Source organism: Stylophora pistillata, chromosome 7 (genome assembly GCF_964205215.1).
Source record: "Stylophora pistillata chromosome 7, jaStyPist1.2, whole genome shotgun sequence".
Taxonomy (NCBI): domain Eukaryota; kingdom Metazoa; phylum Cnidaria; class Anthozoa; order Scleractinia; family Pocilloporidae; genus Stylophora; species Stylophora pistillata.
In genome coordinates, this window is record NC_142525.1 from 1,387,501 (window position 1) to 1,414,845 (window position 27,345).

A 27,345-nucleotide genomic window follows, 5' to 3' on the forward strand; every position below is an offset into this window, starting at 1 on the left:
GGCTTTGAGTGAAGCTAATCCTTGCACAGGATTAAATATACTTTAAGTCACCTGACTGGCTTGTTTTTTAGGAACAACAGTTATATTACAAAGAGATCACTGAGGCTTGTGTAGGATCCTGTGAATCTAGAAGAGCTGTAAGTACTTTATACAAAACAAGCTTGGCACAACTTAAGATTTTGCCACTACATTATGTTTTGTCTTCATCTGGTGTCTCTGGTATATATTAGTTATAGATGTTACAGAAATTGTAGTTTTGCCAGTTGTTTGGGCACACAATTAAAAATAGAGTTAGTTACCCCATAACAAATGAAAAAAAAATATTGTGGTGCAGAATTACCCAGATTAAAAAATTGTACCTAGTGAAAAATTAAATTTACCTTAGAAAAAAAATTACCTGCAACATATACTCCTAGTTGTTTTATTCCTGGGTGAGCTACTGGCTTTCTACTAGACTTACCTTACTTTACTTATTTATCTTCAGGAAGCTCTTCAGAGTTTGTCAACAGACCCTGGTCTCTATCAAATGTTACCAAGATTCAGTACTTTTATCTCTGAGGGGGTAAGTTTAATCAAACCTTTGGCTCTCAAGTTTTGATCTCCTATTCTTCCATCTAGTGGCTAAACATTTCCTTATAAATTTTTAAAGTGAAGTTGGTGTTGTATCAAGGTAACACTCTCTTGCTGATAAGTTTTTTCATTCTCATTACTTTTTTGTTAGAAAATGTATATGCCGTAGTGTAGAGAATTAACATTTTAATTATATAGGGGAGTTGGAAGTTTAACATCACATTGATCACAATGTCAAATGGAACATTTGATTTGGAACATGTGTACAGTGTTGCTTTCTCCAACAAAAGTTTTTGAATGAGTATTTTTTAGTGAAAAGCACTATTAATGGCAGCTGTTTGTGTTATTCTCTACTAGGTGCGAGTAAATGTGGCACAAAATAACTTAGTGTTATTGATCTATCTGATGCGTATGGTGAAAGCCTTGTTGGATAATCCAACACTTTATGTGGAAAAATATGTGAGTAATAAATTGATTTTTCTGAAACCTTGATATTTTGAGAAATTTTTTGATCACTTGGTGTGCAAAGACAATTTCTTATTATTATAATTGATATTTTTTTCCAACTCAACAGCTGCATGAGCTGATCCCAGCAGTAATGACTTGTATTGTGAGTAAACAACTCAGCACTAATCCAGAAACTGACAATCACTGGGCACTCAGAGACTTTGGATCAAGAGTTGTTGCACAAGTCTGCAGGTGAGAAAGAGTTTATTGATTGACCTTTTACACCCTAACATCAGTATGAATATTCTCCATACTGTTTTCTATACTTTTCCTCTGGTACTGACAAGGAGAATTTGTTTAACAATCAAAGGCTTCTTTAGTTGGTGATCATATCTTTTTTTTCAAGTGACCTTTCATGTTGAATTTCAGGGTGATATTGTTCGAAGAAATTAGATATGCTTGTCACTTAAAAGTTAGTTGTTAAAGGGTTTAGACATGACCTGCCTCGTTTGGCTACGACCAATTGGGGTTCTTGCCTTAAAAAAAAAAAAAAGACCTTGCCCTTTAACTTTGCAAATCATGTAAAGTGTATAGTGCGTGAAAAAGTGTAGAAATAATCTCAGAACATGGGCTTTGTCTGCAAAACAGTTAAAAGTATTTACAGTTCAGTAATGTAAATGGGCATAGGGAACTTGTTTGTCAAGTTAGTTTTGATCTTAAACAGGTTTTCAGCTAAATTTTATTTAGCTTGCAGTTTTTCAAAGCAGCCTATGTGCTTTTTGTCTCAGGTCCTTTAATTCCACTACCAATAATGTTCAATCAAGGGTTACAAAAACCTACTGCAAGGTATGTGAAATCTCCCTCAGACCAAGGAATATATTTTGGTTTTTTAAACTTTGTTCTGAACTTCTGTTGTTTGCTTATTCTGTTGTGGTTCACTTGTTTTAAATCAATTACTCTGAATACTTTTGTTTGCTCGTGTAGGCCTTACACCAAGAAAAAGCTTCAATGTCAACTCATTATGGTGCTATAACTGGGCTTGCAGAGCTGGGACAGGAGGTATGTTTTTAAAATAATCACAATTAAAAGATAGTCTTGCAGGGTGAGCTTACAGAGATCAAAAGACTCTTTGGATATTATGCAGAATTCTGTGACTAAATTTTGATGCCCCAAGGTTTATTTTGTTCAGATGTGGGGAATACTTTTCTGATACTTGACACTATTCAACAATAACTGCATTTCTTACTAAAACCCTACCCTTGCAAGAGGTTTATGCAAACTTGCCAATGTGATATAACTTTCTTATACTCCACTGTTAATTAATTTTGTTTCTCAAACATTTCTGATGTGAAAGGTGGTTAAGGTATTTGTTGTTCCAAGACTCAAGATTGAAAGTGTTTTGATTAAAAAAGCTCAAGAAGGAATTGATCCTGTGGAAAAGAATGCTGCAGAAAACCTCAAGAATTTACTTCTGGTAATTTTTTTGAGAACTTTGTAGTCATTCAAATAGTTATAAAAAATCACTTCCCATTGCATGAGTTATAGTTGGTCTGAAAAATATGTAAAGGTGGCCATCTAATTTCTTGGATCAGATAAATTTTAAACTCTGACCAGACCTTACACAGTGACCTTCCTTTGTTGCATTTTTTATATTTTGCTATAAGACATGACAAGTAAGAAATTTACAATTTAATAATTACAGAGAAATTGCAATCTTAAATTTACAGCAACTAGAAAAAGTAATGTAGGGAGGAAAGCTAATAGAGGCTACAAGCTTAAAAATTTGGTTTGCTTTTACCAAACAACAGATGGCATCCTACAAAAATTGCCCATTGTGTCTCCCTGTTTGAGTGTGTCACCCTATCTATTTGGATGTGTCTTTCCCTCTCTGTTTGAGTGTATATACATATGTTTTGGGTTTGAGTCAATACAACTAAAACATTGATTTCTCTGATTATAGAAACACTGTCCTGCATTGTTACTGAGAACTCGTCATCCACCAGACTTGCCTGATCAATATGAAAAAGAGTTTGGTAGTATTGGTCAACTTCTTTGTACTAAAGTCTCACAGCTGCGGCAGACCATGAGCGCCATGAAGAAACCCTCCACACTCACTGTACGAACAGTATCTGGTGTCTTGTCCACAGGGATTACAACACCCACCACACCCTCTACCCCTGGAGCAAGTCCAGTCAAAGTACTTACCCCAACTTCTGGTGGTACTTTAACAATATCTATACCACCTGGTCTGAAAGTTGGTCTACCTACCACCCCAAGGGATTCTAACCCCACCACTCCCACATCAGCAGGGACTGTGACACTACCAGGGTTACTACCAACAGGATTGACAAACACAGGGACACTAAAGCCAACTACCCCTACAAGTAACAAGACACCTGGTGGCCCTGTGACATAACAGCTAACTCAAACTTGTATTAAAAAAATGTACTTATTTAATAAGTAACTGTACAAAATGATATCATCCAAGCAAACAAAAAAAAAAAAACCGTCATAGTGGCAGGTACATTATAGTTATTTTCAAAGTATTTTTAGCCCTGTATTACAGTCAATAGAAGTTCATGTAATCTTTTGTAATAAAGAGGTAAGAATAGATTGTAAAATGTGTCCTCCAGTATATGTTAGTTAATTAAGCAGTAATCACAAGTGAATGAAAATTTTCAGTTTTGTTACAGTAATTTAAAGCCAGTTTTGGGTCAGTTCAGTGGACTTTAAAGGACAAGTCTCATTTGAAAGTTAATTGTTAAATTTCAAATGAGACAGCTCCAGTGTAGCACTATAGTCACTGCCTTTGTACTATTACGACTGTGTAGCCTTTTCAAGGCACTCAGTCACTAACAGTTACCCAGTCCATCCCACTCTGAACTTGAAATTTGGGCTTATTATACTGTAGGGTTTAACATTAGTGTCAGTGACATTTGTCATGCAATAAGTTAAAGACTCAAGCCATGGCTATCTAATTTTATGAAAAGTTCAGCCGTAAAAAGGACTGTTTTACTTTTCATAAGTAAGACAAATAAAAGGTTGAGGCATTCAGTTTTTAAAATGAAGTGTGTTAGTAACAAGAGTGAGGGCGGTTTGTTGGTCTCTCTCTGCTTCTAATATTCCACTGTTTACTATTTCACTCTGTTTTAAGAAATGAACACCTCAAACACGCAGGAGTTTCAGAAAGTGAGGAGTCAGGAATCTACCTGATTGGAGGCTATCAACAGGCTTCCTTTCCTCTAAAATACATTATTCCTTATATCTGCTAAATTACAAGAATCATTTTACCACTCATCGATCAAATGCTGCTTACATGCTTATGTGCCTACATAAAAGATATCTACATTATGGTTTTTAACAGTCAATATGGTTAAGCACAGTGTTATGGCTCAGAGGTTACTTACGGAACTCAAAACTGACTAACGTAATAACTGGATACAAACTAAATTACACCTAAACTCTTCAGCAGTTTAGCTTCCTTTGGTCCTAAGCACTGATTGGTGCAGTTGAATATAGTTGGCCTCAATATTTGTTTCATATACTGTGTGTGTTGATTGACAACCATGAAACACTTAATGTTTCACCAGCTAAACTTGTCCTTATGGAGGACTGTGTCAAAACACACAAACTCATCTTGTCTGGTCTAGGTGGCCCATAGGCAGCACCTAAAAGGGTATGCTGTGCAAAGTATGTAACACCATGTAACCAAGATTTACAACAAAAAAGAAATGGATATAGTGGAGGTGGAAGGCACACTGTGATTGGTTAATTTTTGTTAGGTGACCTGTTACAGTAGCACAATGGCATTGAAAGGAAACTCCTTAGAAAGTAATGTTATCCCTATTGGCCTCTGCAACACACCACTGACCAGGGTCCCTTCTTATGAAAGACTAGAATACCTTGGGATTGTTGTCCCAAAGTATTCAGATCTTAACATTCTCTTCAGAATAGGTCGAGGTATGTGAATGTTTGGAATTGATGAAGGAGAAATAAAGTGTTTGTTAAAGCTAAAGTCTTCCTCAGGCTTGAAATAAGCTGCAGAGTGACCTCTCCCTCTTGTTGCTGATGGAATGTGAGCTCCAACTAAATGGCTTTTGTTAAACCGTGTTTTTGCTTCAGGCCAAGGAAATTCTCCTGTCAAAAGAAAATAATGATTCAAGTTTTTTAAGTAACAGTTAAATAGAGAGATAGCCCTTGTAATTCTGAACATTAAGAATTATTGGCAATAAAATTTGCTGAGGGATAGTTTAATGGTAGTAGTCAATCATGGTCAGTATAGGTAGCTACATGCAATATTTCAATAGATCAATATGTAGGCTAGCAGGAGAATGATGACTACAAGGATACCTAGTCAATATGTTGGCCAGTAGTCTACATCATGTTCAGCCAGATATTGACTGACACTTGATCAGCTTAACTGCTGGTTGGCTGAGGTCTCTATGTCCCATTAGGGACCTTAGGCAGTCAGGACGGCGATGCCAAGGAAGATGTCAATTAAAAAATGAATTTCTACTCTTATTAGAATTTCCGAAATGGTTGCAGGTGTTCACCATCTTGTATGGCGCCACACCTCAACCTCAACATGATGTATAAAAGTAGCGTTGAGTTCCAAATGGAAATTAAAATAATTTGCCGTCATGGTTGCAGTTTGCAGATGATGCAAATTTTGGTGATTTTATGTTGTTGTTTTGCAAAGGATGGTGAAGAAATGCTCTAAGTTTTAAAATGGACATGCTGAGCTACTGTTCAACCAATGAGATCTTTTGTTTTTCCACACGCTCTTTGCCGTCGCTGTCATGGTTTGCATATGGTCCCTATAGTCCCTATAGTCCCCATAGTTCCTATAGTCCCCATGGTCCTCATAGTCCCCATGGTCCCCATGGTCCCCATAGTCCCCATAGTCACTATAGTCCCTATGGTACCTATAGTCCCTATGGTCCCTATGGTCCCTATAGTCCCTATGGTCCCTATAGTCCCTATAGTCCCTATAGTCCCTATGGTCCCTATAGTCACCATAGTCAGTTGTCCTTTACTTTGACTGACTCACTGACCATCAATCAACCATGGAGAGAGTATCAGTTATGTGTTCACCAACATATTGGCTGGAACATGGCTTGCTTTTAGGTTGCTATACCCTCTGACTCTTGAGTGACAGTCACTACCTACAACACATTTGACTGGTATTTCATACACAGTTAATTCAGTCATTGGATCGATGAAAAGACCTTGAATCATTGTTTTAACCCTGTCCAGGTACTTGGTAGTAATGACTTCAGGATCAGAGTAACTCTTCACAGGGGTCACTGTGAAGAAAAAAATATATATCACAATCAACCAAGCCTGGAAGAAAATTCCACTTTTCAGAGGATATCAAAACAGATGCACTTGCAACAAGATTAGATAGACAAATTCAACATTACAAAAAGTAGTTAAAGAGTGAAGTGTGACTGCTGTCCTCTACCTTCAGTTTTAGAAAAGAGAGTCTCATCCACAGATGAGGTCCTGGAAACTACCTTGAATGTATCATGTAACCTAAAGGGGAAAAGTACAATGTAGGATAATCCTTAAAAAATGTCTCAAAATTTTTAAGGTTTTCATCAAAAAGTAATTAAAAGAATAACACAAGATCACAATCAAATGGAATAAATCATAATGAATAAAGGCTAATAGTTTCGAAAGAAACTGTTTGGGGCTGCGTCGGTGGGAGTAACGAAATAATTTGGATATATCATCAAAGTTGAAGTGGTAAATTGGCCACCGTAACGATTACAAAAGCTGACGTTTCGAGCGTTAGCCCTTCGTCGGAGCGAAATAAATCATATATTATTTCTTTTATGCAAAATTTTTATTTGCAGCTCTCCTGTAAAAATTATGATCTTTCCGGAAAAATAGTCAGCTATAATTTCTAGTAACAACTGACCTTCTTTGACTTGGAATAAATCTGATGTTTCTTGCGTGTGTGAATATTCCATGGCCATCTCTGCATTGAAAGTACTGGATTCCCTTATACAGGCCACTAGTATTACCAACTTGAAAAAACGCCAGTTGTCAATACAATCATAATTTTCACTACAAAAATAAATGCTGCTATTGCTATTGGATAAGCAGAATAAATGAGCATTTCCAGAAGTCTTTTCCGCTGCAAGGAACAGCAGTTCAGGGTCATCGAAATGGTTACGTTGGGATTGAAATGTGCCACTCAAAGCCATTGATTGGGTTAATTTGGAGGAGGAAATCATAACATTACCGGAGAGAATAATTGCACGATTATTCGAGGAAACGATAGTTCCGATGTAGAGGATACGATTGCCACACTTTGAGGACTAATTGTATCGTAGAAGGCGTCAGCTGTTTGGTTTACAAAAAAATTACGAGGTACTTGAAAATAATTAAGTGAAAACAATGTCGGAGTGAAGCCCAATAGAATTAGCAGTGTCTCAAACAAACTTTTGCCTTCAGTAGAACTCTAAGTTCGATCGCTTTGGCATAGAGGCTTAATGGATTATAATATGATAAGTTTTCTGACGAAGATCGCAGGGTTAATTAACCCTACCTCTTTTGTCTAATTCAATGCCAACCCATTCGCCATCTTTCGCCATCAAGCTTCCTGCATATCGAATTGTCCCGGTTTCGATTTTTCCCCGCCATCTCACTTGAACGCGAGCCCCGGGATTGATGTTATGAAAGAAAACCATGGATCTTCTTTCTACATTTTGTTTCCCTTGATTCAGATTTTTGAAAACTGATGTTTGGATAAATTGTCATGCGACCGAAACGCCGAGAAAAACCACAAACAAACCCAGTTGGCGGGAGAACTAATCACGTTCCATTCAACGCTCTAATTGGTTTAAATTTAAAGAAAAGAACAAGTTGACCAATCAAAAGTGATGTAAGATTTCGAAGTGGTTGCTATGGTAAACCCACAAATCTTAGCGACGGACCGTATATTAGCAACACGGCAGACATCTTGGATTCAAACAAGCTCTAAGTTAAGAGGAGTTCGGGGTTTGCTGTGAATAAACCGTCATGGCTCTACCTTTTCTGCCAGGCCAAGTTTTTGATCGAAAGGTAAGCATTCAAATTCTACAGTGACGTATATGTATCGTTATTTAAGAATAACTCAAATTTACGGTAAAACTTACTCTGCTTCAAACTCTTACCAGATTGGCAAAAACAAGTTCCACAAGTCACAACTATTTGATTATCGGAATGAAGTATCATCCTTTGTAGGTGAAGACAAATGTGGAATTGGTAAGTTATTAAACTGAATTTATTTCCCTGAAAATGTCATCTGTTCCATTTTAGTTTAAGACGGTAAGTGGTAACTGTAACTGTTGTAAACCAAGCTAATACTCGCTCTTCAGTGTAAAGTAACACTGACTCATTTACCTAGCTGTTTTGCTTTCATTTATCAGGAGGAGATCCTTTACCAGGACAGAAGTTAAGACCAAGGCACAGTGGTTATCCAAAAGGAATCGGTGGTGAGGCACCAGCTTGGGTTGCATTTGATAGACAGGTGAGAGATTCGTCAGTCATTTTGCGGTAAATTCATAAATTAAACCTCAAATGCTTCGGCGGTTTAATCGTGTAAAAATTGTACCCTGGCATAAAAGCAAATAGTTTGTGGAAAAAGTAAGGGATAAGTTATCTTGTCGCCACTTTAGATATTTTTGTCCCTGTGAAGTGATATGTCGATTTTTCGGTTATGAGTATTCAGGAGGGCAAGATTTCCGTATAACCCCATACTTCATAATGCATTCAATTCTTGGATAAAGGAAAGTAGTGGCAAAACAACAGATTTCCTTTGGGACTACGGCTTTGTTTTTGATTGGTATGGGGTTATACGGAAATCTTTCCTTCAGGAGTATTTATTCTGTTTATAAAACTGTGGTTTACTGATGGATGTTGAGAAGTAAAACGAGTCAGCTGGACAGTTTTGTTTCTCTCATTCCTTGGTGAAATAAGTAAATGAAAAAATTTCCATATAACCCCATACCTTAATTATGCACTCCATTTCATTAAGACTAAATATAAAGGTTTCTTTGCAACACTCTATCAATCATATGGAAATCTTTCCCAAAAGAGCACTTAAGCATTTCAACTCCCAGAGGTGACTGAAATGTTACTTCTCTCCACAATGTCATCAAATTCTCCTTGTTAATTAACCAGGAACATATACCAAGCAGGAGGGAGAATTTGAATTAAATCTAAGTGAATGAACTTAAAGTATGGGAGCATCACAGAGTATTTGATTTACACTTCAAAATAACAACAAAGTTGTGTGTCTGTCCTGTTAGATTAAGTGATATGAGGCCAACTACAATGAAATCATTAAAAAAAACACCTCATTGACTGCTTCAAACCAAAGACCCATAAGAAACAAGGTTATCCATGAAGACTGTATTTAATGTCTGAGTCCTTGTTTTTTTGTGAAATGCAGGTTTTGTGCTTTGATGCCTATTTCCAAGAAGCCGTGCATGAGAAAAGGGAGGAACAGTACAGGATTAGAAGGTATCAAACTATATCTTAATATTCCAAGGCTATTTTCTAGAAGATTGGTAAAAATTAGATATCACTGAGAATGTTTTCTCTATTTTTTGTCTTGTATCATTCCTTATTTTCCCTGCTAGTTAGAATAAATAAGAAAATGTTCAGTCTTATCTTGGCTTTGTTTGCAAAGCAAAGAAACAGTGTCACATTCTCTTAAGTTTTAAATTTGCCATTCACCATTGCTGATGTTATATGTGCAAATAGTATGATGATTAAAATATTGATAACATTTCAATTATGAGATCTTAATTATTTCTTCAACTTCTTAAATTTTGTATTTTTTTATGTTAGATGCAAAATTTACTTCTATTTGGAGGATGACAGCATCCAGGTGATTGAGCCCAAAGTTGAAAACAGTGGAATTCCACAAGGTTTGTCATTATTTTGAAGGGAGTTGTAATTACTATTATATTTAGAATGTTAACTTGATTTTTTCTATTTTTATTATAAACAGGAACGCTGATTCGCCGTCATCGCATTCCACTCCCTCCACCTAATGATGAAGAGTTTTACACTGTGGAAAACTTTAATGTTGGTCAGGAAATCACACTTTACTCCCGCACATTTAAGATCACCGTGAGTATATAAAATGCTGCTTCCTGCATTGTGATTAGTGCAAGTCGTTCTTTTTTTCAAAGCTGTCTTAATCCCCTCTGTTGTCTTAATCCTTTAACTACCTTGGGTGAAAAATACAAAATCAAGTGGATAAGTAATGAAAGTAAACAGAGATATTAATAGGGGGAGCATTACATGTAGTTGATTCAATACTTAGCTCTCTGAACTAACATTGTAAGATTTGTATGGCAGACAGTAAGGATTGTGAAAGGGTTGGAATGTAAATTTTCAGTATATGTCCTCTTCATAATCACAGCTATGATTACGTGGGAAAGAAGCCAGAAAAAGTATATCTTCACAGTAATCAGTGACTTATGCAGACGTTGAAACGATTTTCACTTTTTTTGATGTACTCAAATTAAGTTCCCTACATGTTTTATAATTTTTTTCTTAGGGATGTGATGATTTTACCCACAATTTTCTCCGTAAACTTGGAGTCAGGATACATAACCCAGAAAACACCCCAACAGATCCTTATACAGACCACCGTAAAAAGGTTCGTAGTCAGTAGAACTAAAACTGATGTATGCCAGATATCATGTTCAGATATATGTATTTCATATATTCGTTGTGTTTGATTTATCATCTTACGGGTTTACGTTGAATTAATTTGATGGCCTGCTCCCAGTTGGCTAATGTTAGCTCAATCGGTAGAGCGCTGCACTAGTATCGCAGAGGTCAGTGGTTCGAATCCTGTACAGGCCTGAATTTTTTCAAGTCTGATTTTCACTATTGCTTAAATAGTGCTTTACTGCGAGGATCGTGCACATATACGTTTCATAACCGCAGTTCAGATATATGTATTTCATATATTCATTGTGTTTGATATATCAGGCTCTGACTCGTCCAAAATATACCCAATCTTCAATTCTCCACTGTGAATTAGGCTTGTTAATATGTCAAAATAAACCTGCATGTAATCTTTGGTGTTACTGTATATTTTCTAGCTGGTGGAGAGCATGCAGCCATTGCGTCCATATGAGAAAGAGGACACTCTCAAGCAGTTTCTTCAGTTTGATCGCAATGTGTTGCGATTCTTTTGTGTCTGGGATGACAGTGACAAGTAAGTTTTCTCTTAAGGTTCTACGTGCGTTGATGTTGTGCTGGTTGTATGGTAAAGATAGTCACTGTTATATTGTCTTTTTGGAAATATTTAGTATTAATTACTAAGTTTATTCACATTTTGTTAAATTTTTCCCTCTCTCTGTTCTAGTATGTTTGGTGATGTACGTGAGATGGAGTTGCATTATTTTCTGGCTGACGATACTGTAGAGATCTGTGAACGTATTCCAAACAACTGTGGTAGAGATGCGGTACCCATGTTCCTGAGGCGACAAAGGCTGCCAAAGGTAATTAGTCAAAAATTAGTACAGAGCACTGCATATTATGTTGTTTGCACCCTTTAAGTATGCTTGCTATGTATAGTTAGCTAACTTGTTTTGTTTAATAATGTAGTTGTTATTATTTCTTTTCAGGAACCTACATCACTGCGCCAACCAGGGGAGATTACAGGCAGAACAGTGCTGAATGTTTTTGGTCCCATGGGACATGGAGGCAGATGGATTTTGGACAGCCTTAAGGTTGGTTTGCTTAAAAACAAGTCAGAAAGTTGATATAATTACAGCCAGTGTACATGACAAAAATAGGCTTGTCTTCCACTACCCTTTGGAGTCTTGTATTTGTTGACCCTTTGTGGGGGGAGATGGCCTTGCCCAACAACAGCTGGTTACCTCACCTTTTGCAGTGATTAACACATAACTTCTCCTTTAATATCTTTGCATTTTCCAGGTAATGAGAAATACTCAGTTGTTCAGTAGAAGTTGTTACCTTGATATAACACCAAATTCTTGTAAATAATTTAAAAGAAAATGTGTAGCAGCTAAAGGGGAGAATTAACAAACAGGTCTTGAAGGTTAAAGGCCCAGGGGGGGTACTCGATATATTCCTGGGTGGGGAGGTGTGGTTTGGCCCCTCATACCCTGACCCTGTTTAAGACAAATATCGCTGATTTTCCTACCCTGTTTAAGACAGAATTCTGATTTTTGATATCCTGTTTGAGACATTTAATGTGCCTGGTATTAATGCCAAAATCAATGGAATTAAATATTAATTAAAATTAGAGCTTGTAAAAACTTTGCTGTTTATCTTCCAAGAAAAGATATCCTGTTTAAGACAAGAATTGATAAATTGATACCCTGATTAAGACAAAAAATGGTAAATTTGATACCCTGTTTAAGACAAAAATCTCGAAAAACATACCCTGGCTGGCTCCCCTTTAAGCCCTTATAAGGGAGTACCCCCCCCCCCCCAGGGTTTAAAGCCCTAATTAAACAACTTTTACTCTTGGAGGAATCATCAGGTGCCTGAAGGCTCCTGTCTCACAGGTATCACCATGGTAACTGCCTGATCAATGAAATATGTTTTGTTATATTTCAGACTGGTGCAGTGTATACGGACTATTATCAGGATAATGATCTCACCATTGGCTCAGTTATTAATGTGTGGGGCCGTAAATTCCGTATCTGCGACTGTGATGAGTTCACCAAAGAGTATTACAAGTCAAAATATGGATTACGTAAGTCATCCTGGGTTTTATTTTTTTAATTTGTAGTACGGAAAGCTTTTCTGCAGGAGTGGAAGCAGGGAATGCTCTTTTTTTTTTTAACGATCTTTTCTCATTGCAAAAGGAACTGACCATTGATTAATTTTCGCATGACTTTTTCTGCACAGAGGAGTTTGGAAGTATCAACTTTAAAGCCAACCCAGAGCCCTTACCACCCCGAGAGATCCCCCCATATAACGGATTTGGTTCTGAGGAAGACTCACTGGCCACTTGTCTCAGTCTCAGACCCAAGCCTACTCGGAGAGATTTCAAAAAGTTCATGGAAAAAGACAGGTACGCGAGCAATGTTGCAGTGATGAAGTTGTTGAATGTAGAACACAGGTTTCAACGTCTTCAAAGGTCAGCGAACGCTGAGCGGGCTCAAAATTAGCCTGAATATTGTAAGAAACAAAAAAAAAATTAAACAAAACAAAAAAGCGTGGAAATTGCGAAAGTTATAGAAACGTTTAAATGCACTTACTCTGTTAAAGTTCTGAGCAAAACGATAAATCAACAGAATGTTATTGATAAGGTAATCCATAGTGTTCAAAAAGTCTTAAGTTTTCCTTTGGCGTCCATTTGTTTCCTATTACAGATTTCTTTGAACGTTTCAGTATAATTTTTCTTTTCGTAAATTGTGTGTGACACGGGTGCTTGATACTTTAACTTACGTTATCATTTAGTGATTTGTGCGGGAAATTGGCTCGCAGCCGACCAAAACTCTGATTCACTTGCGCATACACGGCATGTAGACTTCTTTTATCTCCGACTTTAGTTCCCCAAGTGGTGAGAAAGCAGTCTGGCAACATTTCAAACTAGCGTTCATCTCGCCCTTATACAAGTGACTTCAAGTTGTGAAGCTGAACACGAATCATTGAACCTACTTTGATGATGCTATAAATTTATCCAAGCTTCTGATTTAACTCAAACGCTTCACCCTGTGAATTTGTAGCGGCGTTTTGAGACTTTTTATGGAAGAACGTGTTTACTCACAACAATTGAATTAGAATATCGACACCAATGACGCTTAATTATCTCTAACCTGTATTTTCTTGTTTTTGTTTCAGACATGGTTTGGAGAGTAATGTTCTTCGATTTGTTGCGCGTCTGGACACAACGCGTCCCATTGACATGGACAGAAGGTGAGTTACCACTTCAGCGGTACTTTGAAAAGAATGCAGTTTAGGATAGGATAAAACTTCGGTTGTTAATGTTTCTCAAGGACATTGCCAGGTTTTTCTAACGTTTAGACATTGCTTTTGGGGATATTCAACAACATAGACTGTGTATGTCATTCGAACGTGGTTCTTAACTTGAATAGCGGTACAGTTAGTACAAGTATTTCTATTCGTTTCATTACTCGTCGAAAATGAACTAAGAGAGTAAGCATTTGCTGTACATTTTGCTTTGAGAATGTTATTTCCCGTCATTCCTTTCAGGTTCATCATCTCGTACTTTCTGTCTGATGACACAATTCTTGTGTTTGAGCCACCTCAGAGGAACTCTGGGATACTCGGCGGGAGGTTCCTGGAGCGGGGACGAATTAAAAAACCAGATGATGTCAATTATTTCATGGCTCAAGTTAGTGATTTGTTCTTCTCAGATTGTTATTTAAATGCACAATGTTAGCAACTCCTAAGGTTACCATCTACACTGACATTTCTCTAATATAGCCAATTTTGCATTGTTCGCACTATTTTCTGACTAACAACGTGCATCGGAGATTGTTCGGATCCTTAAAGAACACTGCACGGAAACTTTTCGGGGTAAAAGAAACTAGCGAGAGTTCCAACGGAGCTTTTGTTTATATACGGGACATATCCAACATAACGACTGACGGCGCTGACTTCGAATGGATTTGAAATGTAAGTTGAAAGATGAAGCTTATACAGCTTTTCATTGCGTGTTTGTAAGGACGGTATTTGAATGGTCTCATGTCCAATTTATTGATAGTATTTGTATTTTCTTTCATTGCAGGATTTATACATCGGTGCTAATGTTGCTTTCCATAAGTACGAGTTTATTTTGATTGACGCAGATGAATATGCCGTGAATTACATGGAAAAACACGCCGCCGATTTTCCCCAGGCAAATGTTCAATTTATTCTTCCGAAACTGAAACGAATTCTTGAACAAAAATACGAAGAAATTAAGACCGAATTCCAGCAGCACGATCCTGATAATATGGGAAAAATCCCTGCCGGTGTTTTCAGGTGAGTTCCTTTTTTTTTTGCATAGCGTGTACTCTAGTGTTAGTCTATCCTTACATACATTATATACATTTTTATGTATATATCCCCCATTCAGGTGTCATTCTAGAGGCCCCACCTGCCCTGGAATGTGACCTTTTTTCCCTTTTCCAAAAAGGCTGTCATAGTCTGTAGATCCAAACTCCCTCCCCAGAATTTGTGTTGGGCATTGTCATCATTCATTGTCCCGATTATGTTGAAGATGAATCCATGTTGAGAATGGATCGGTTTTGGGCGAGAAAAAAAGCCATGGCTCACTCATGTCAGTGGAATGTTAATGTTTTGACTTTCACTGTGAGGGAGTTGATGAAAATTCTTAAAATTTCCTTTATTCCTTCCTAGAGAAATCTTGCAGAAGTTTGGGAAAAATCACTTGACTGTTCACGAACAATTAACTGTGTCCAGATACTTTGGTGCCGTGAAGGTGAGTGTGAAACCCTCTACGTTGTCAGATATGAGCTACACTTGTATTGATCCAGCGTCAGGTCTGACTCAATATATATTCGTTATTGATCAAGCCTGAGGTTAATATATATGCGTTATAGATCAAGCGTGAGTTCAGTATGACTGGTTATTGTGTTCTTGCGGACTGAAGTATATTCGTGGTTCATACTAGCGATTCATTCATGTACGGGGAGTGTATCCAGTATTAGCGACTTAAAGAAAACCCCGACGGCTTTTTTTTTTAGCACAGAAACCTCGATAGCAATTTAGGGCCCTTTTTCTTTGAACTAAGCTCGACATCCACATGTTATGGGGAAGAAAAGATATCGCGCTGTCAGAAACGGTAAACGCATCTAGCTTATAACAAAATACTTAGGGAAAAAAAGTACCTTTAATCGACGAGGTTTTCCCTGGCGTTGCCGTAGTAACATCCTAAACTTTCTAATATTTTCTCGTTGAACGAAGGATGAACTAACTCAAAAAACTTGCGTTTGCGACAACAGAGGCTTGTCGCGTTCGCAAGGTTAATCTAGTCTCTCTCATCAACAGAAGTACGAGAGCGGCCTACTCAACTTTGTTTCTTGTTAGTTTACCGTTACTAGTTTCATGGCTTTTATAACAGAGGTGTTTTTAAAAATGTCGTAGGAATTGATCAACACTTTTCTTTGTGCTACAGGAAGAAGTAGATGATTTGCAAATATTAGTGGTGGCAGTTCAGGAAAAGCTTAGAAAAGCTAACTTTGACGATTTCTCCAACATGACGGACTCATGCAGACACGAGGATGTCCTTGGGTGAGGATAAGAACTAAGATTACAAGAACTACTACAATTTATGAAAACCGTAACTGATGTAAGCGAACTCTCTCCTTTCTGATATGGAGATGATAATCAAATAAAATATGAGTGACTAGTTCCAACTGGTCATTTCGCCAAGACCTACAAGTGGATACTAAAACAAGCTCCTGTATTTATCGGTGGAGGGTTTGTTATCCATTGAATTTGTTTCCAATTCGTTGGTTAGACCATTCCATCTAATTACATTGTTTTTTCAGAACTGGATTCCTTCCCATTCAAGAACTCCACAACATATGCAAAAGGTTTAACGTACCCGCCAAGTCGGATTTGCTCCAAGCCATTTTAGAAAGAATTGAACGAAACGACAAGAACGAAGGGAACTATGAACACCTCTTAAAACTTCTGAACTGGAGGGACTTCCCAGGTGAGAAAATGGCTTTGCTTACTAGGGATGGGGTGGGGCGAGAGTCTGGAGGTGAGAAAGAAGGATGAAAATCGAAAATATTACTCCTTGCTAAGGAGGATTGAATTGTTAAAGGCGAATTATTTGGCAGTGACTTCTTGTAAGCGTTTTCCAAGATTTGTAGTAATTGAAACTCATTCCTAAAACTGTGTGGTAAACCTCTTTTGTATTATTTTAACAGTCACAACCCAGAAGTTTGACCCGGCCGCAGCCGCGGACCCAAAGTCAATGGTAAGACAGTATCATTTGTGTAGGAGAGGGGAGGGAAGGGAGGGAAGGGAGGGAAATGTTAAACGAAAACGGAACATCTTATCTAGTCGTTTCCTTTTATATATATATATATAATAAATATATCTATATGTTGATTTAGGAAAATACAAAGACACTTTCATCCCTCCAAGCCTGTTTTTGAAACAGGCTTGTAGGGATGTAACACGGAAAAATCAAAGCGCAGACTTCTTATAATAGATAGAAGTATGTATGTGTTTATAAACATATGTATGTATGTATGTATGTATGTATGTATGTATGTATGTATGTATGTTTTATTTTTGGTATTAATATATGTTTTTCTTTTACTTTGATTGTTTCAGCAACGGGTTGGTCCGCAAGAATTTGTAAGTTTAGTTAGCTACAAGGATCTTTTACAAAATCTTCTCGAGGTGGACTAAGCTCCCATCACAGAGGACGTTCTTCTGTCTTTACAAGGAATTCGTTACCTAATTTAGTTGGAAAGATTGTGTAATCCTGAAGACATTGTTCTGCAGGACACTGTAGTTTGCTGGATCGCAAGAAATTGTTATTTTTCACAGAAGTATAGAAGAGAGCCCGGATGGAGATGTTCTTTGATTTTAATTGTAAATAAACTGGTTGTATTGTTATAATGGAGTTCTGATCCTTGTAAGTATGGTAATAAAAGCTATCATTGAAGGCATTTAGCATCGTGGTACAGCTCTATATATGAGGAAGTTTACTCGCCTGTTCATATGATAAACATTTGAACTAAAATTTAATGCCAACAGTTACAAAGTGTCATCTTTAAACCAAAAGGAACAAATGCTTTAGAACTCAAAGTAAAAATATGACCTCTTATGCTTCTTTGCGTGTTCGAAGTACGAATACGTTCTATGCCGTCCGTTGAACTGCCTTTAAACGAGATCATTGTTTTTTGCCAGTGAAACGCCTTTAACAAGAACATTGCTTTTTACTGTTCATTGCACTTAGCTGAGACCAAGTTGTACAAGCACTAGAAACATATGGTAATATGCTTCTGCTATAAATCCTCTCCTTCCGGCCTTACGGAATTATAGAGCAAAAGTTACATTTGTAAGGGGTCGGGAAAGAGCAAACTTACGTCTGTGGGCAGGGGGATGGGGGAAGGAGCCAAAATTAAATTTGAAAGCCTGAGAATGAGAGTGACACTTCCCTTTTCAGAGTTTGTCGGTCGGCCTGTTAAGAAAGAATAAGTTCAAAACAGGGTAGATTTTGAGATTTTTTTGCAGGTTAGGTAACGTATGAAATATAATTCACAACAGTTGCTTGTTGATATCAGTCATCAGGTGGCTCTTCTGCGCAGAGGACTGGGTAAAACGTTTCCCACAGTACAGGCCGAGCGCAGAGGACTTAATTTTTACGTGGACCGCAGGGGAAGTTAAATAAACGCCTCTGCCAGCAGGGTAGTCGTTTATGTGAGGTCATATTTCAAAATATTTAATTAAGAGTCGTTTGGGAAACTGTTGTCTTTTTAACCCGTATTTATAAGGGATGTTACTAAAACTGGTGACGGGGAATGGGGAATGGGGAATGGAGAATGGAGAACGGGGAATGGAGAACGGGGAACGGAGAACGGGGAACGGAGAACGGGGAATGGGGAAGGGGGAATGGGTGTACAGCGGTAACCCGCCTGAGAATTCAAAATGGCGGAGTAAAGGGAACTAAAAGGGTCTGGCAACTAGTTTTGAGCACTTGCTCTTCGAAAGCGATCGTCGGAGCAAGAAGCATGGACGGTAAGTGTTGGTTTTATTGAAGGATTTTACTTTGAAATGTTGAGTGCGTCATAAATTTAGTTATGTCTGGCACATATTGCAGGTTGCATAGAAATCAAATCCTCGGAGAGGTGAGTATCTTACAATTCAAGCACAAAATTTGAATAATCAACTCAGAACTATTTAAAAAAATAAAAAAAATTCTCCAAAGCAACATTATAAGAATTCTATGTCAGACAATAAGGAGAACTGCTAACGAGATCTTGGGAGTAAAAGAGCTAAACTTGTAATAGACATGGATTAATAAAGTACATTCGATCTATCTTAGGAATGGATATTTTTGTATCGGCCGTACATTTCATCAACTGGTTACAATTTATCTACCTTCTTTCCATAGGGTCCACATTAAAGCTCTTAATAAAGTCATAGATATGTTCAGAAAAAAATCAATCTTACTTATTGTAATCACACGTTTTTCTGTTGAGCCTGATTCACTTGCGCGTTCACAACGGTGAAAAGCCACACCAATGCCCACAATGCTTCGAGGCCTTCACTCAATCCGGGAACCTTGCAGTACGCATGAGCATTCAAACCGAAGAGAGACCTTTCGCCTGCAGTGAATGTGTGTCGGCGGCTTACTCAAAGTTCAAGTAGAAACAATCATATGAAACTTCACAAGGAAAGTCCTTCAATAAAGATGAGTTTGTCTTTGATAGATAAGGTTCGGTCGGAAACAGTTCTTCAGATAGCAGGGAAGTGAGTCAAATTTATTTTCTGAATCGATAGGAGGAAAAAGGAATTTGAAAAGGTTTTGATTCATCAGAAGTATAGAAAGCTTAAGATTTAGGGCAAACAGGAAATAAAAAAAATCAAACTTCATTTCGTCTACTTTTGTGCACTAAAAAGAACATGTTTTCTTTATCTGGCAGGGGGGCCAGAGATTGTTTGGCTGCAAAAGCACAGGCTTGATCTAAAGATTCTAGAAAGACTGAGTGAAATTGCCAATTTTTGTTTCTTTGAACTCCATGCTTCAAAAGTTTAACAACATGTCACTAAAAGTTCTGAATTAAACATCGTGTTTGGTTCTGGTTTACGGACGATGCACAGTTTCAAAACCGCTTCTTGATCTCTTTCCGCGTAGCTATGGTAAACAAAAATGGTTTAATGCAAATTACTTCAGATCACCTCTTAAGTTAGACAAGTTAGTTGTGCAGGCTCCTCGTTTCAATATTAATAACCATACTCTCCACAAGACACCTATAAAGTAGCACAATAAGTCGCACAAAAATATTGTTTTCTTCTGGTATCTATTTCTAGTTATCAATTATTTAACAATTATTACATAAGTACGCGTTGGTTAAGAGACGGTGAATACCCAACCTAGCATCCAACAAGCACATGAAATAGTAGTTTTTTTTTATTTTTATCAAAGTTTATCAAATCTTGAGCCTCTAAATATTTTCAGGGAAAATTTTCAGCTTCCAACACGTTGCAAAGCATTTTTGTTAAAGGTTACTTGGAATATGAGCTGATAACCGGAGTTGAGTGAACAAATCAGAACACTAGAAATGTAATGTCCAGAGTTGAAATTTGATAAAATGAGGTCATCTGATAATTAGGCCCTTGTCGGCTTAAAATAGACAATATACTACAAAATTGGACAGAATATTAGTTTTTTATTTGTATAAATTTTTGACAAATTACACTTGTTACATGTCTGAAGCTACGGTCGACAATCTTTTGATGTGTTTTTACCTCAAATTCGTAGGATATACGAATAGGTATATATATACATATATATATGTATATATATGTATATATATGTATATATCTTATTAAACGTTTTGTTTTGTAGTATCGCTGAGTATTTTCACGAGTTATGCCGCATTTTGACGAGCCTGTAAGGTAACTGAGTTAAAAGAAACAACGGGTAAAAATACTCAGCGTGATGTTTACTTTGGCCAACAATCCCTGGCCTTTTGTAACACGAGCTCATTGCTCGTCATACACTGGCATTACATAAGCAGACGAACTATCTTTAGCAAGGCTTCCACGAAGGATAATTCGTCCCGATACATTATGTGCCTTATGCCCGTTATTGTACAAGAAACGCATGACCAGAAGAACTTCAAATGTTCGCACAAGTTCGCCAGACGGATAATGTATCTTTAGTGTAAACAACAGCCATTTGCTTCATAAGAAGCATCACGCTTTTTAAGAGTGACTTTCAGTAAAGGACTGCTCGGATAGAGCGGAAATTACCGGTCACCCTTTGATGACCTCAGATTCATGCCCTAATTATTCGAGAAAAAGAAAACATGGCAAAATCGTATGGCTCTCTCAAATTTACAGAAAAAAATTAAACTATTTTCTCACTGATGCAAGAAAAAGAAATAGCGAAGGTGCGATAGAAAACCATACCGACCATAAAAATACTATAATGAACTGTGTAAGAGTGAGGAACGGTTTTATATCTACTCATGTTTCACAGATGGATTTTTAAAAATGGCCCCATAAACGTGCGCGTGAGAAGACACGTGTTTAAAAATACAAATGGAACTTGACCTTGGAAAGAAGTGTTCGTCAATAAAGAAAAATTTTGAAAGTAACAAGGAATTAGCCTGCGTCGCAGACAGTCTCAACCGCCGGTATAGACAGTTTGACGGACTATACCGGGGATTGTGTGACACGTTCGGCTGTAACGCAGGCCAGGCTATCTTTTATAAGCGGAAACAAATTTTTTTTTAGAAAATGTTTTTCGACCATTGTGGCAAGGATTGAAATGTTGTTTAAGTGAAAATCGCAAAAAATCATGGATGCTGCCGGCAGTACCACTGGTGGTTTTGGCTTTTTTTTTTTTTTTTTTTTTTTTTTTTACAGGGCGTTGTTGCTTTACTTGTCATTGCATTACATAACTTTAATTATGAGCCTGCTAAAATAAGCTATAATATTATGGCTGGAGATCTTAGCAAGCTCTACTGAGCTTTTATAAGAAGATCCCCATCAAATAAAAACTGTAACTTATAGCAGATGGTTTAATTATGAACGTAAGATATTTTGCTGCTTTGCTGATAAAATTACGATTTGAAGTTATATCTCTAGCATAGAATTTAACTATGATTCTGCAGATAGATTCTCATTGATCTCTTAAATTGTGTATATGAATCGTTGCCACTTGCCATATTTTGAGTTTTGAACCACTTTCGTTAATGTAAGGTTGTTATCTTTAGTTTGATATTTTTGTTCTTACTTTTAATTTTGTTATTTGCGTCCAACCTTATTGTCGCTGCGAGTTTGTGATCAGGTCAAACTTTTGATCGCGTGTGACAAATGCTGTTTCCGGATTGACCAACGACGTCATAGTTGAGTAAGATTCATTATTCACATGTTTGTTCACGTTTTCAAAAGTTTGAGTGAACCATTGAAAAAGCTTGTCATAAAATTGTTATATCATCTATCGGCATCACGAGGCAAGGTTACTGTGTCAGCCAATGAGAACTCAGTCCTATTGTTGAACGTGCCTAACTCAAACCAAGGTTGATCACTGTTCCACACGCAATGTGCTTTTCAACAAATGATAAATTACTTCTATAGGTTGTTTTGCTCATTTCAGTAACATTCCCGAACCTGATTACCAGATGATATGGAGGAATATCAAGGTATTGCAGAATATGATATGTATTTCTGTTTATGGTAAAATACATCCAACTTTTTCCAAAATTTAGATCAAGCTCAATGTACGTGATAAGTATTTCCTAAAGATATGTGACGAGGTTTTTTATTTTTCTCTCTAGTCTGGTAAATTCCTTCAATCACACACGAAGCAAAATCAGATGACTGTTGTTGAGTGTGAAATGAAACTCCTGAAAATAAGGCTTTTGTAGTTAATCAGCTTTTATTGCTAGCTTGTAGTACACCCATGATTTGTAAGTGTGACCATCTTTTTTTTCCAAACTAAAAAATCTCTCAACGAACAATTTGATTTTAACAAGAAATTCCAATCAGCGAAACTGAATACGAAAGCATTCGCCTTTTCTTATCGCCCTTTGAAATAATATTCCATTGATTTGATTTAAATTTCAATCGTTGCTATAATTTGGTGGCCTCGCACATAGTCTAGAAGGCTTCAGCTTCTCGAAAAAAAGAAGGAAAAAAAAAACCAAAGAAGCGGACCATTAGCATTAAGATTTCATCAATTTTAAAATCAGCGTCAAATGTAATTAACTTTACTTCTCTCTGCTTATCTTAGCAGTCAGTGATTGTGTAATGTTGTACCTTTTCAGTCCTGGCAGACTGTTTCGATAACTCAAGTTTTCTGACGTCTTAGTGTACTCCATTTGCTGCTGAACATTCCCGTGATTCATGCGGGTTGCCGCCCTTTTCCCTTGCAACATTCACATGCGTTCTGTTGGGAATCTGCGAACCTCTCCCCTTCACAAAACAGAGAGTTAGAAATTAAGAAAAGCGGCAAAATCATTTATTCCCACAAGAATTTGTGGGCTGAAAGTGTAATATGTGTGAGGTAGTTTCACCTTTCACCAGGCTCAAGTCTTGAATCTACCGGGAACCACAGAGACGACCGGGGACAAGGCTGAGGATAGATGGGAGGGGAGGGTTGGGGGGTTCTTGTAATAGCCATGTGCACTGTTAATCTATTTCAAAGATCGTAGATACTAAATTTTAGTCATCTGATTCACATTTTAGGGAGCGATTTGTCCCACATCAAAACCATGCCACTGGATCAAATTCCTTCCCACACTCTTTATTACGTGCCTGTAGCACACAGGTGAATTCATTCTGATATTTTCTCGTGATAAATTTTAAATTTGACTAGAAACGACTTGCATTATGGAGGTATTAGGGAAAGCATCTTACATCTTAAGAGGTTTTTCTCAGATTTTCTCAAAATAGAGGAATTTAAAAGCGTCTGGTTTCACATTTCACAGTTCACAAGCTGCTTTTTTTCGAAGTGCCTCAAGTTGTATTCATTGAATTCATCCTTTATTGATGAACAGTACAGGTAAAGTAAAGTAACATGGGACCTTTTGAAGAATTGAAGGCATGGTGAGTCGCTTGCAACTCATTATGAAGCCGCTTTCAAGATTGAAACTTAAGTGGTGGAAGTGAATGCGAGCAGGGGCTGCGTGGGTGTTTGTTTAGTAGAAGTTTCCTTGAATGAAATCAGCCAAGGAAAATGAACCATAGTTATGCTAACTTTCTAATTTAATTATATTTTTCAGTCCTTGTAATTTTGCTCACGTGACTCACCAAACATCTACCAACTATGACCTAACTGGCGAGGTCACCAGTTCCCCTCCGGTGAAGGGAAATCTAGCTCCCAGACCCTCCGTTATTCAATTCGTCGATAAAAACCACAAAGTGGATACTCGGCCAAAGTGCCCTGTTTGTAACCATAAGTTTTCCAAGCTCGGATCCTTACGGGTAAACTGTTGGTTTCATTTTAAACTTGGTTTCATCATCATTATTAGTGGTACCATTATCATTTTCACTCTCCTTTTGAAATTCCTGCCCGTCCTCGTTTTCGTTTATTCTCTCTTTCTCACTCTCATTTAATTTTTTGCTAGAATAAATAGTTTTTTTTTTTTACCGTTTTTCATTTCAATCACAAGCGGGTACTCTGATTAACGATCTTAAACAGGGGGCCTCCACCAAATGAAGACTTCTCTGAACAAAATAACTTTTTTTCAGGTTCACATGCGAATTCACTCTGGTGAGAAACCCTATCAATGTCAGTTTTGCCCCAAGGCCTTTGCTCAATCAGGGAACCTTGCTACGCATGTGCGGATTCACACAGGAGACAAACCATACAAGTGCAATTACTGTGATAAACGTTTTACCCAGTCCTCCGCTCAAAAAAGTCACATAAGTATGCACCTAAGGAGAATGGTAAACTACCGTCAGGCTGGCGTCAATTACATGCTGAATTGAGGATTATAATATTTGTTTAACTTATCATATGGTTGGCCACCATTCACTGAAAGTCTCATGAACGTCATGGCTTAGCAAGAGGACACTCTGGGATGCCTGTGCAGGAAATTGGGTTTAATAGGAAAACGGTGTATGCTAAGGATGACCGAGCGTTTTCTTTTCTTCCTGGATACACAAGATGGAGGAAATCACAAGTAAACAAGGGAAGAAAATGCCAAATTATCGGTGAATAGTCCATTTTACAGTTGTATGCTTGGTTGCCAAGCCTTTGAACAGGAGCGAGGCTGGGGATAACCTTGTTATAATAGAAACATTGCTGCCTTTCACATGTAAATCACTTTGTTATCATGCTAACTAGATAGAGTTCTCCATCATAACAAGGTCATCTTTAGCCTCACTCTGAATCAAAGGCTTGGTAACTAAGTACACAACTGTAAAATGGCCTATTCCTCATGTCTCTGAAAACATTTGATTTTTAAATTAACGTGTGATAAGCAGAAAAAAATCAATCGACTACGTTTCATCCCTACAGACCTGTTTCGTGGTTGTCCACTCATCAGGGGATTTTAATGACAGAATAACGCAGTACCATTGCTTGTATACTATACTAATTAACAGAATTGATTTGGTGCGAAAAGTGTCAAGTCAGCTGTTGCGTAGGAGTGCTTTGTTTCTGTGTTGGTAGGAAGAGACGAGTTCGTTACGTTTGTTGAGTGTAGATAGGTCGGGTCGGCAGATGATCAGGAATTTCTCTTTAAGGCATAGGTTGCATCGTTTGTTTGAGCTGTTGTAGGGCAGGTGTGAAGATAGAATGCGCCAGGTCATGGAAAAGCCGATGTTGTCGTCTTTAAGTATCCAGATGTGTTTATTGAGTTCGGTAGAGTTGCGGTGCTTTGCATGTCGGAACGATAAGGTGTGGTTGTTGTAGGTGGTCTTGAAGTCTTCTGCAGTGAGTCCGATGTAGGAATCCGTCGAGTTGTGAGTTGTTGTCTTTACGTGTGACAGTAGCTTGGTAGATAACAGGTTGTTGTAGGCAGTTTCCGTCTAGCGGGCATGAATTTTTCTGTCGGCAGTTGCATTTCTTGTTATTGTTAGCGGTAGTGTCAGCGGTTGTGTCGGCAGCATTAGTCTTTACGTGGGAAGTCAGGATTCTTTTGTTGTGGTTGTCAATGATTTGTTTTGTATTGTTCATGCAGCTGTAACTGATCTTGATTGTGTTTCTGTTGAAGATTTTGCGAAGCTTATGGTCCTGAGGGAAGTGTTTGTCTATCAGCGCGAGGAATTTATGCCCGATGTTAGTGCCGGTGTTCTTGCTGAAAGGTGCGTGGTACCAGAGGATGATGTTACGTTGACGGTTCTTGCACCTTTGCGTGTGCGTTGGTTCACAGTGAAGTGTGTAGCTGTATCCACTGTCGTCAAGTGTTTTCTGCTAGGCGGGAGCTGCTTGGTCGAAGGAGGCTTTGTTGGATGACAGAAATGATAAGCGTCTGTTGATACCGGCGGGGATGTTTGTGGTGATGGGTGGGTGGTATTAGGCTTTGTGTATGGTTGGTAGGTGTTTTGGCTGAGGTTAAATGTGATGTCTAGGAAGTTGATTACTTGTTTGTTGGCTTCTATGGTGATGCAGAGTCCGTTGGCGTTAAAGATGCGCCATGTCTCTTTCTTGCAGTATCCCGAGGTGTGGCGTAAGTGGTGGCAAGTCCGTCGTCTCGGTATAGTCCAACATTTATGTTAAGATTCTGTAGCTGGGAGAGGAGGAAGTTTCCGACAAGTTCACAAGTCTCAGTGCCGTCGTAGCTGGCCATAGTTACTTCAAATGTAGTGTCACCTTCTTTTTTGCCAGTGTTGATTTTTAAATCATAATATTTTGAATAAAAAAAAAGTTATTTTAAAATATTTTCCTCCTATGAATAATTAGAGTGACTTCTTTTGACTTTTATTGTCAGAATCGCTATCAGGTTTTTTTTTAAAAATTCAGATCCTTAACTTTTCTAGAGGTTTGAGAAAAAGTAGTCCTGATTTTCACAAAAATAGCTGAAACCATGAGAATTCTGATATCTGTTGCCATTTCACGTCGTTTTGCTGATTTCCTTTTAAAACTCTAGGATGCATGAATGAATGGAAATCTAGGATTTGAAATCGGTTTGTGTTTGAAAATTGGATTCCATTTTGTGTTGTGTCTGGTCAGCATTACATCACAAACGACGTCAAAATTTGGTAAGAACAGAAACGTGACATGTGAGTTACACCATTTGTTTTTATATCACAATAAAGCAAAATGCTGAGAATGATGACGTCATCTATGTATCTGTTCTCTAAAAAGACCAACAGTAAGAACCAATCCGAACTGGCGTATCATTTAGCTTATCATATAATTTGGCTTTGTTTTTAACAAAAGTCTAAATCGGTACTATTCTAAATTCGTTTAGCTATATCTGAAATAGTAGAGTAACTTACTGATAATGTATATAGAAATTGATTACAAAACAAATTGGAGGGACGACTTGAGTACACATGTCAAAATAACAAAGAGATAAGAACGATTATTGAACATGTTCACGACGTAACAGGTATTGTGGTAACATGTCTACCGTCAGTAGACAACAATCTGTGGTAACATGTCTACATGTCAGTAGACAACAATCATTCACTTGACTCTGATGATGACTTCCG

The 27,345-nt window shown here is 37.7% G+C and overlaps 4 protein-coding genes across 4 annotated transcripts in view; 3 read left to right on the forward strand and 1 right to left on the reverse strand.

Annotated features, from left to right (window-relative positions):
- The window catches only part of LOC111328435 (transcription initiation factor TFIID subunit 6), an 8,294-nt gene extending 4,656 nt beyond the window's left edge, over positions 1 to 3,638 (forward strand). Inside the window, exons 6-13 of the mRNA XM_022932865.2 lie at positions 72 to 137; positions 485 to 562; positions 928 to 1,029; positions 1,145 to 1,269; positions 1,806 to 1,863; positions 2,002 to 2,076; positions 2,372 to 2,491; positions 2,978 to 3,638. Of these exons, the coding sequence (XP_022788600.2) occupies positions 72 to 137; positions 485 to 562; positions 928 to 1,029; positions 1,145 to 1,269; positions 1,806 to 1,863; positions 2,002 to 2,076; positions 2,372 to 2,491; positions 2,978 to 3,433 (1,080 nt within the window). The 3' untranslated portion in view covers positions 3,434 to 3,638. The remainder of the gene's footprint in view (positions 1 to 71; positions 138 to 484; positions 563 to 927; positions 1,030 to 1,144; positions 1,270 to 1,805; positions 1,864 to 2,001; positions 2,077 to 2,371; positions 2,492 to 2,977) is intronic.
- On the reverse strand, positions 2,692 to 7,821 carry LOC111328436 (CAP-Gly domain-containing linker protein 4). Its single transcript, XM_022932866.2, has 5 exons — positions 7,574 to 7,821; positions 6,941 to 7,049; positions 6,482 to 6,552; positions 6,246 to 6,323; positions 2,692 to 5,154 (listed from the first exon to the last, which is right to left on the reverse strand). Exons 1-5 carry the CDS (start codon positions 7,713 to 7,715, stop codon positions 4,901 to 4,903), a joined length of 654 nt encoding a protein of 217 aa, XP_022788601.1. The 5' UTR covers positions 7,716 to 7,821; the 3' UTR covers positions 2,692 to 4,900.
- Positions 7,822 to 7,935: 114 nt separating this feature from the next.
- LOC111328434 (EF-hand domain-containing family member C2) lies at positions 7,936 to 17,672 on the forward strand. Its single transcript, XM_022932864.2, has 20 exons — positions 7,936 to 8,088; positions 8,184 to 8,271; positions 8,436 to 8,536; positions 9,461 to 9,531; positions 9,862 to 9,941; positions 10,025 to 10,146; positions 10,580 to 10,681; positions 11,133 to 11,248; positions 11,399 to 11,534; positions 11,661 to 11,765; positions 12,622 to 12,760; positions 12,916 to 13,081; positions 13,855 to 13,929; positions 14,227 to 14,368; positions 14,765 to 15,000; positions 15,379 to 15,460; positions 16,157 to 16,272; positions 16,533 to 16,699; positions 16,920 to 16,969; positions 17,332 to 17,672. Exons 1-20 carry the CDS (start codon positions 8,047 to 8,049, stop codon positions 17,407 to 17,409), a joined length of 2,214 nt encoding a protein of 737 aa, XP_022788599.2. The 5' UTR covers positions 7,936 to 8,046; the 3' UTR covers positions 17,410 to 17,672.
- Positions 17,673 to 19,987: 2,315 nt separating this feature from the next.
- Positions 19,988 to 27,103, forward strand: LOC148726071 (uncharacterized). Its single transcript, XM_088728962.1, has 4 exons — positions 19,988 to 22,382; positions 23,428 to 23,509; positions 23,964 to 24,165; positions 24,433 to 27,103. The coding sequence occupies exons 1-4, from the start codon at positions 22,367 to 22,369 to the stop codon at positions 24,670 to 24,672; spliced, it is 540 nt and encodes a 179-aa protein (XP_088585088.1). The 5' UTR covers positions 19,988 to 22,366; the 3' UTR covers positions 24,673 to 27,103.
- The last annotated feature ends 242 nt before the right edge of the window (positions 27,104 to 27,345 follow it).

Coding starts and splice junctions, on each gene's coding strand:
- LOC148726071 (XM_088728962.1), top strand. Junction 23,510..23,963: donor TACGTGCCTGTAGCACACAG/GTGAATTCATTC, acceptor TATATTTTTCAG/TCCTTGTAATTTTGCTCACG. Junction 24,166..24,432: donor CCAAGCTCGGATCCTTACGG/GTAAACTGTTGG, acceptor ACTTTTTTTCAG/GTTCACATGCGAATTCACTC.
- LOC111328434 (XM_022932864.2), top strand. CDS start 8,047: ATGGCTCTACCTTTTCTGCCAGGCCAAGTTTTTGATCGAAAG. Junction 9,532..9,861: donor GAACAGTACAGGATTAGAAG/GTATCAAACTAT, acceptor TTTTTATGTTAG/ATGCAAAATTTACTTCTATT. Junction 11,766..12,621: donor GGATTTTGGACAGCCTTAAG/GTTGGTTTGCTT, acceptor GTTATATTTCAG/ACTGGTGCAGTGTATACGGA.
- LOC111328436 (XM_022932866.2), bottom strand. CDS start 7,715: ATGGTTTTCTTTCATAACATCAATCCCGGGGCTCGCGTTCAAGTGAGA. Junction 7,050..7,573: donor CATTGAATTAGACAAAAGAG/GTAGGGTTAATT, acceptor CGTTTTTTCAAG/TTGGTAATACTAGTGGCCTG. Junction 6,324..6,481: donor TCTCTTTTCTAAAACTGAAG/GTAGAGGACAGC, acceptor TTTTCTTCACAG/TGACCCCTGTGAAGAGTTAC.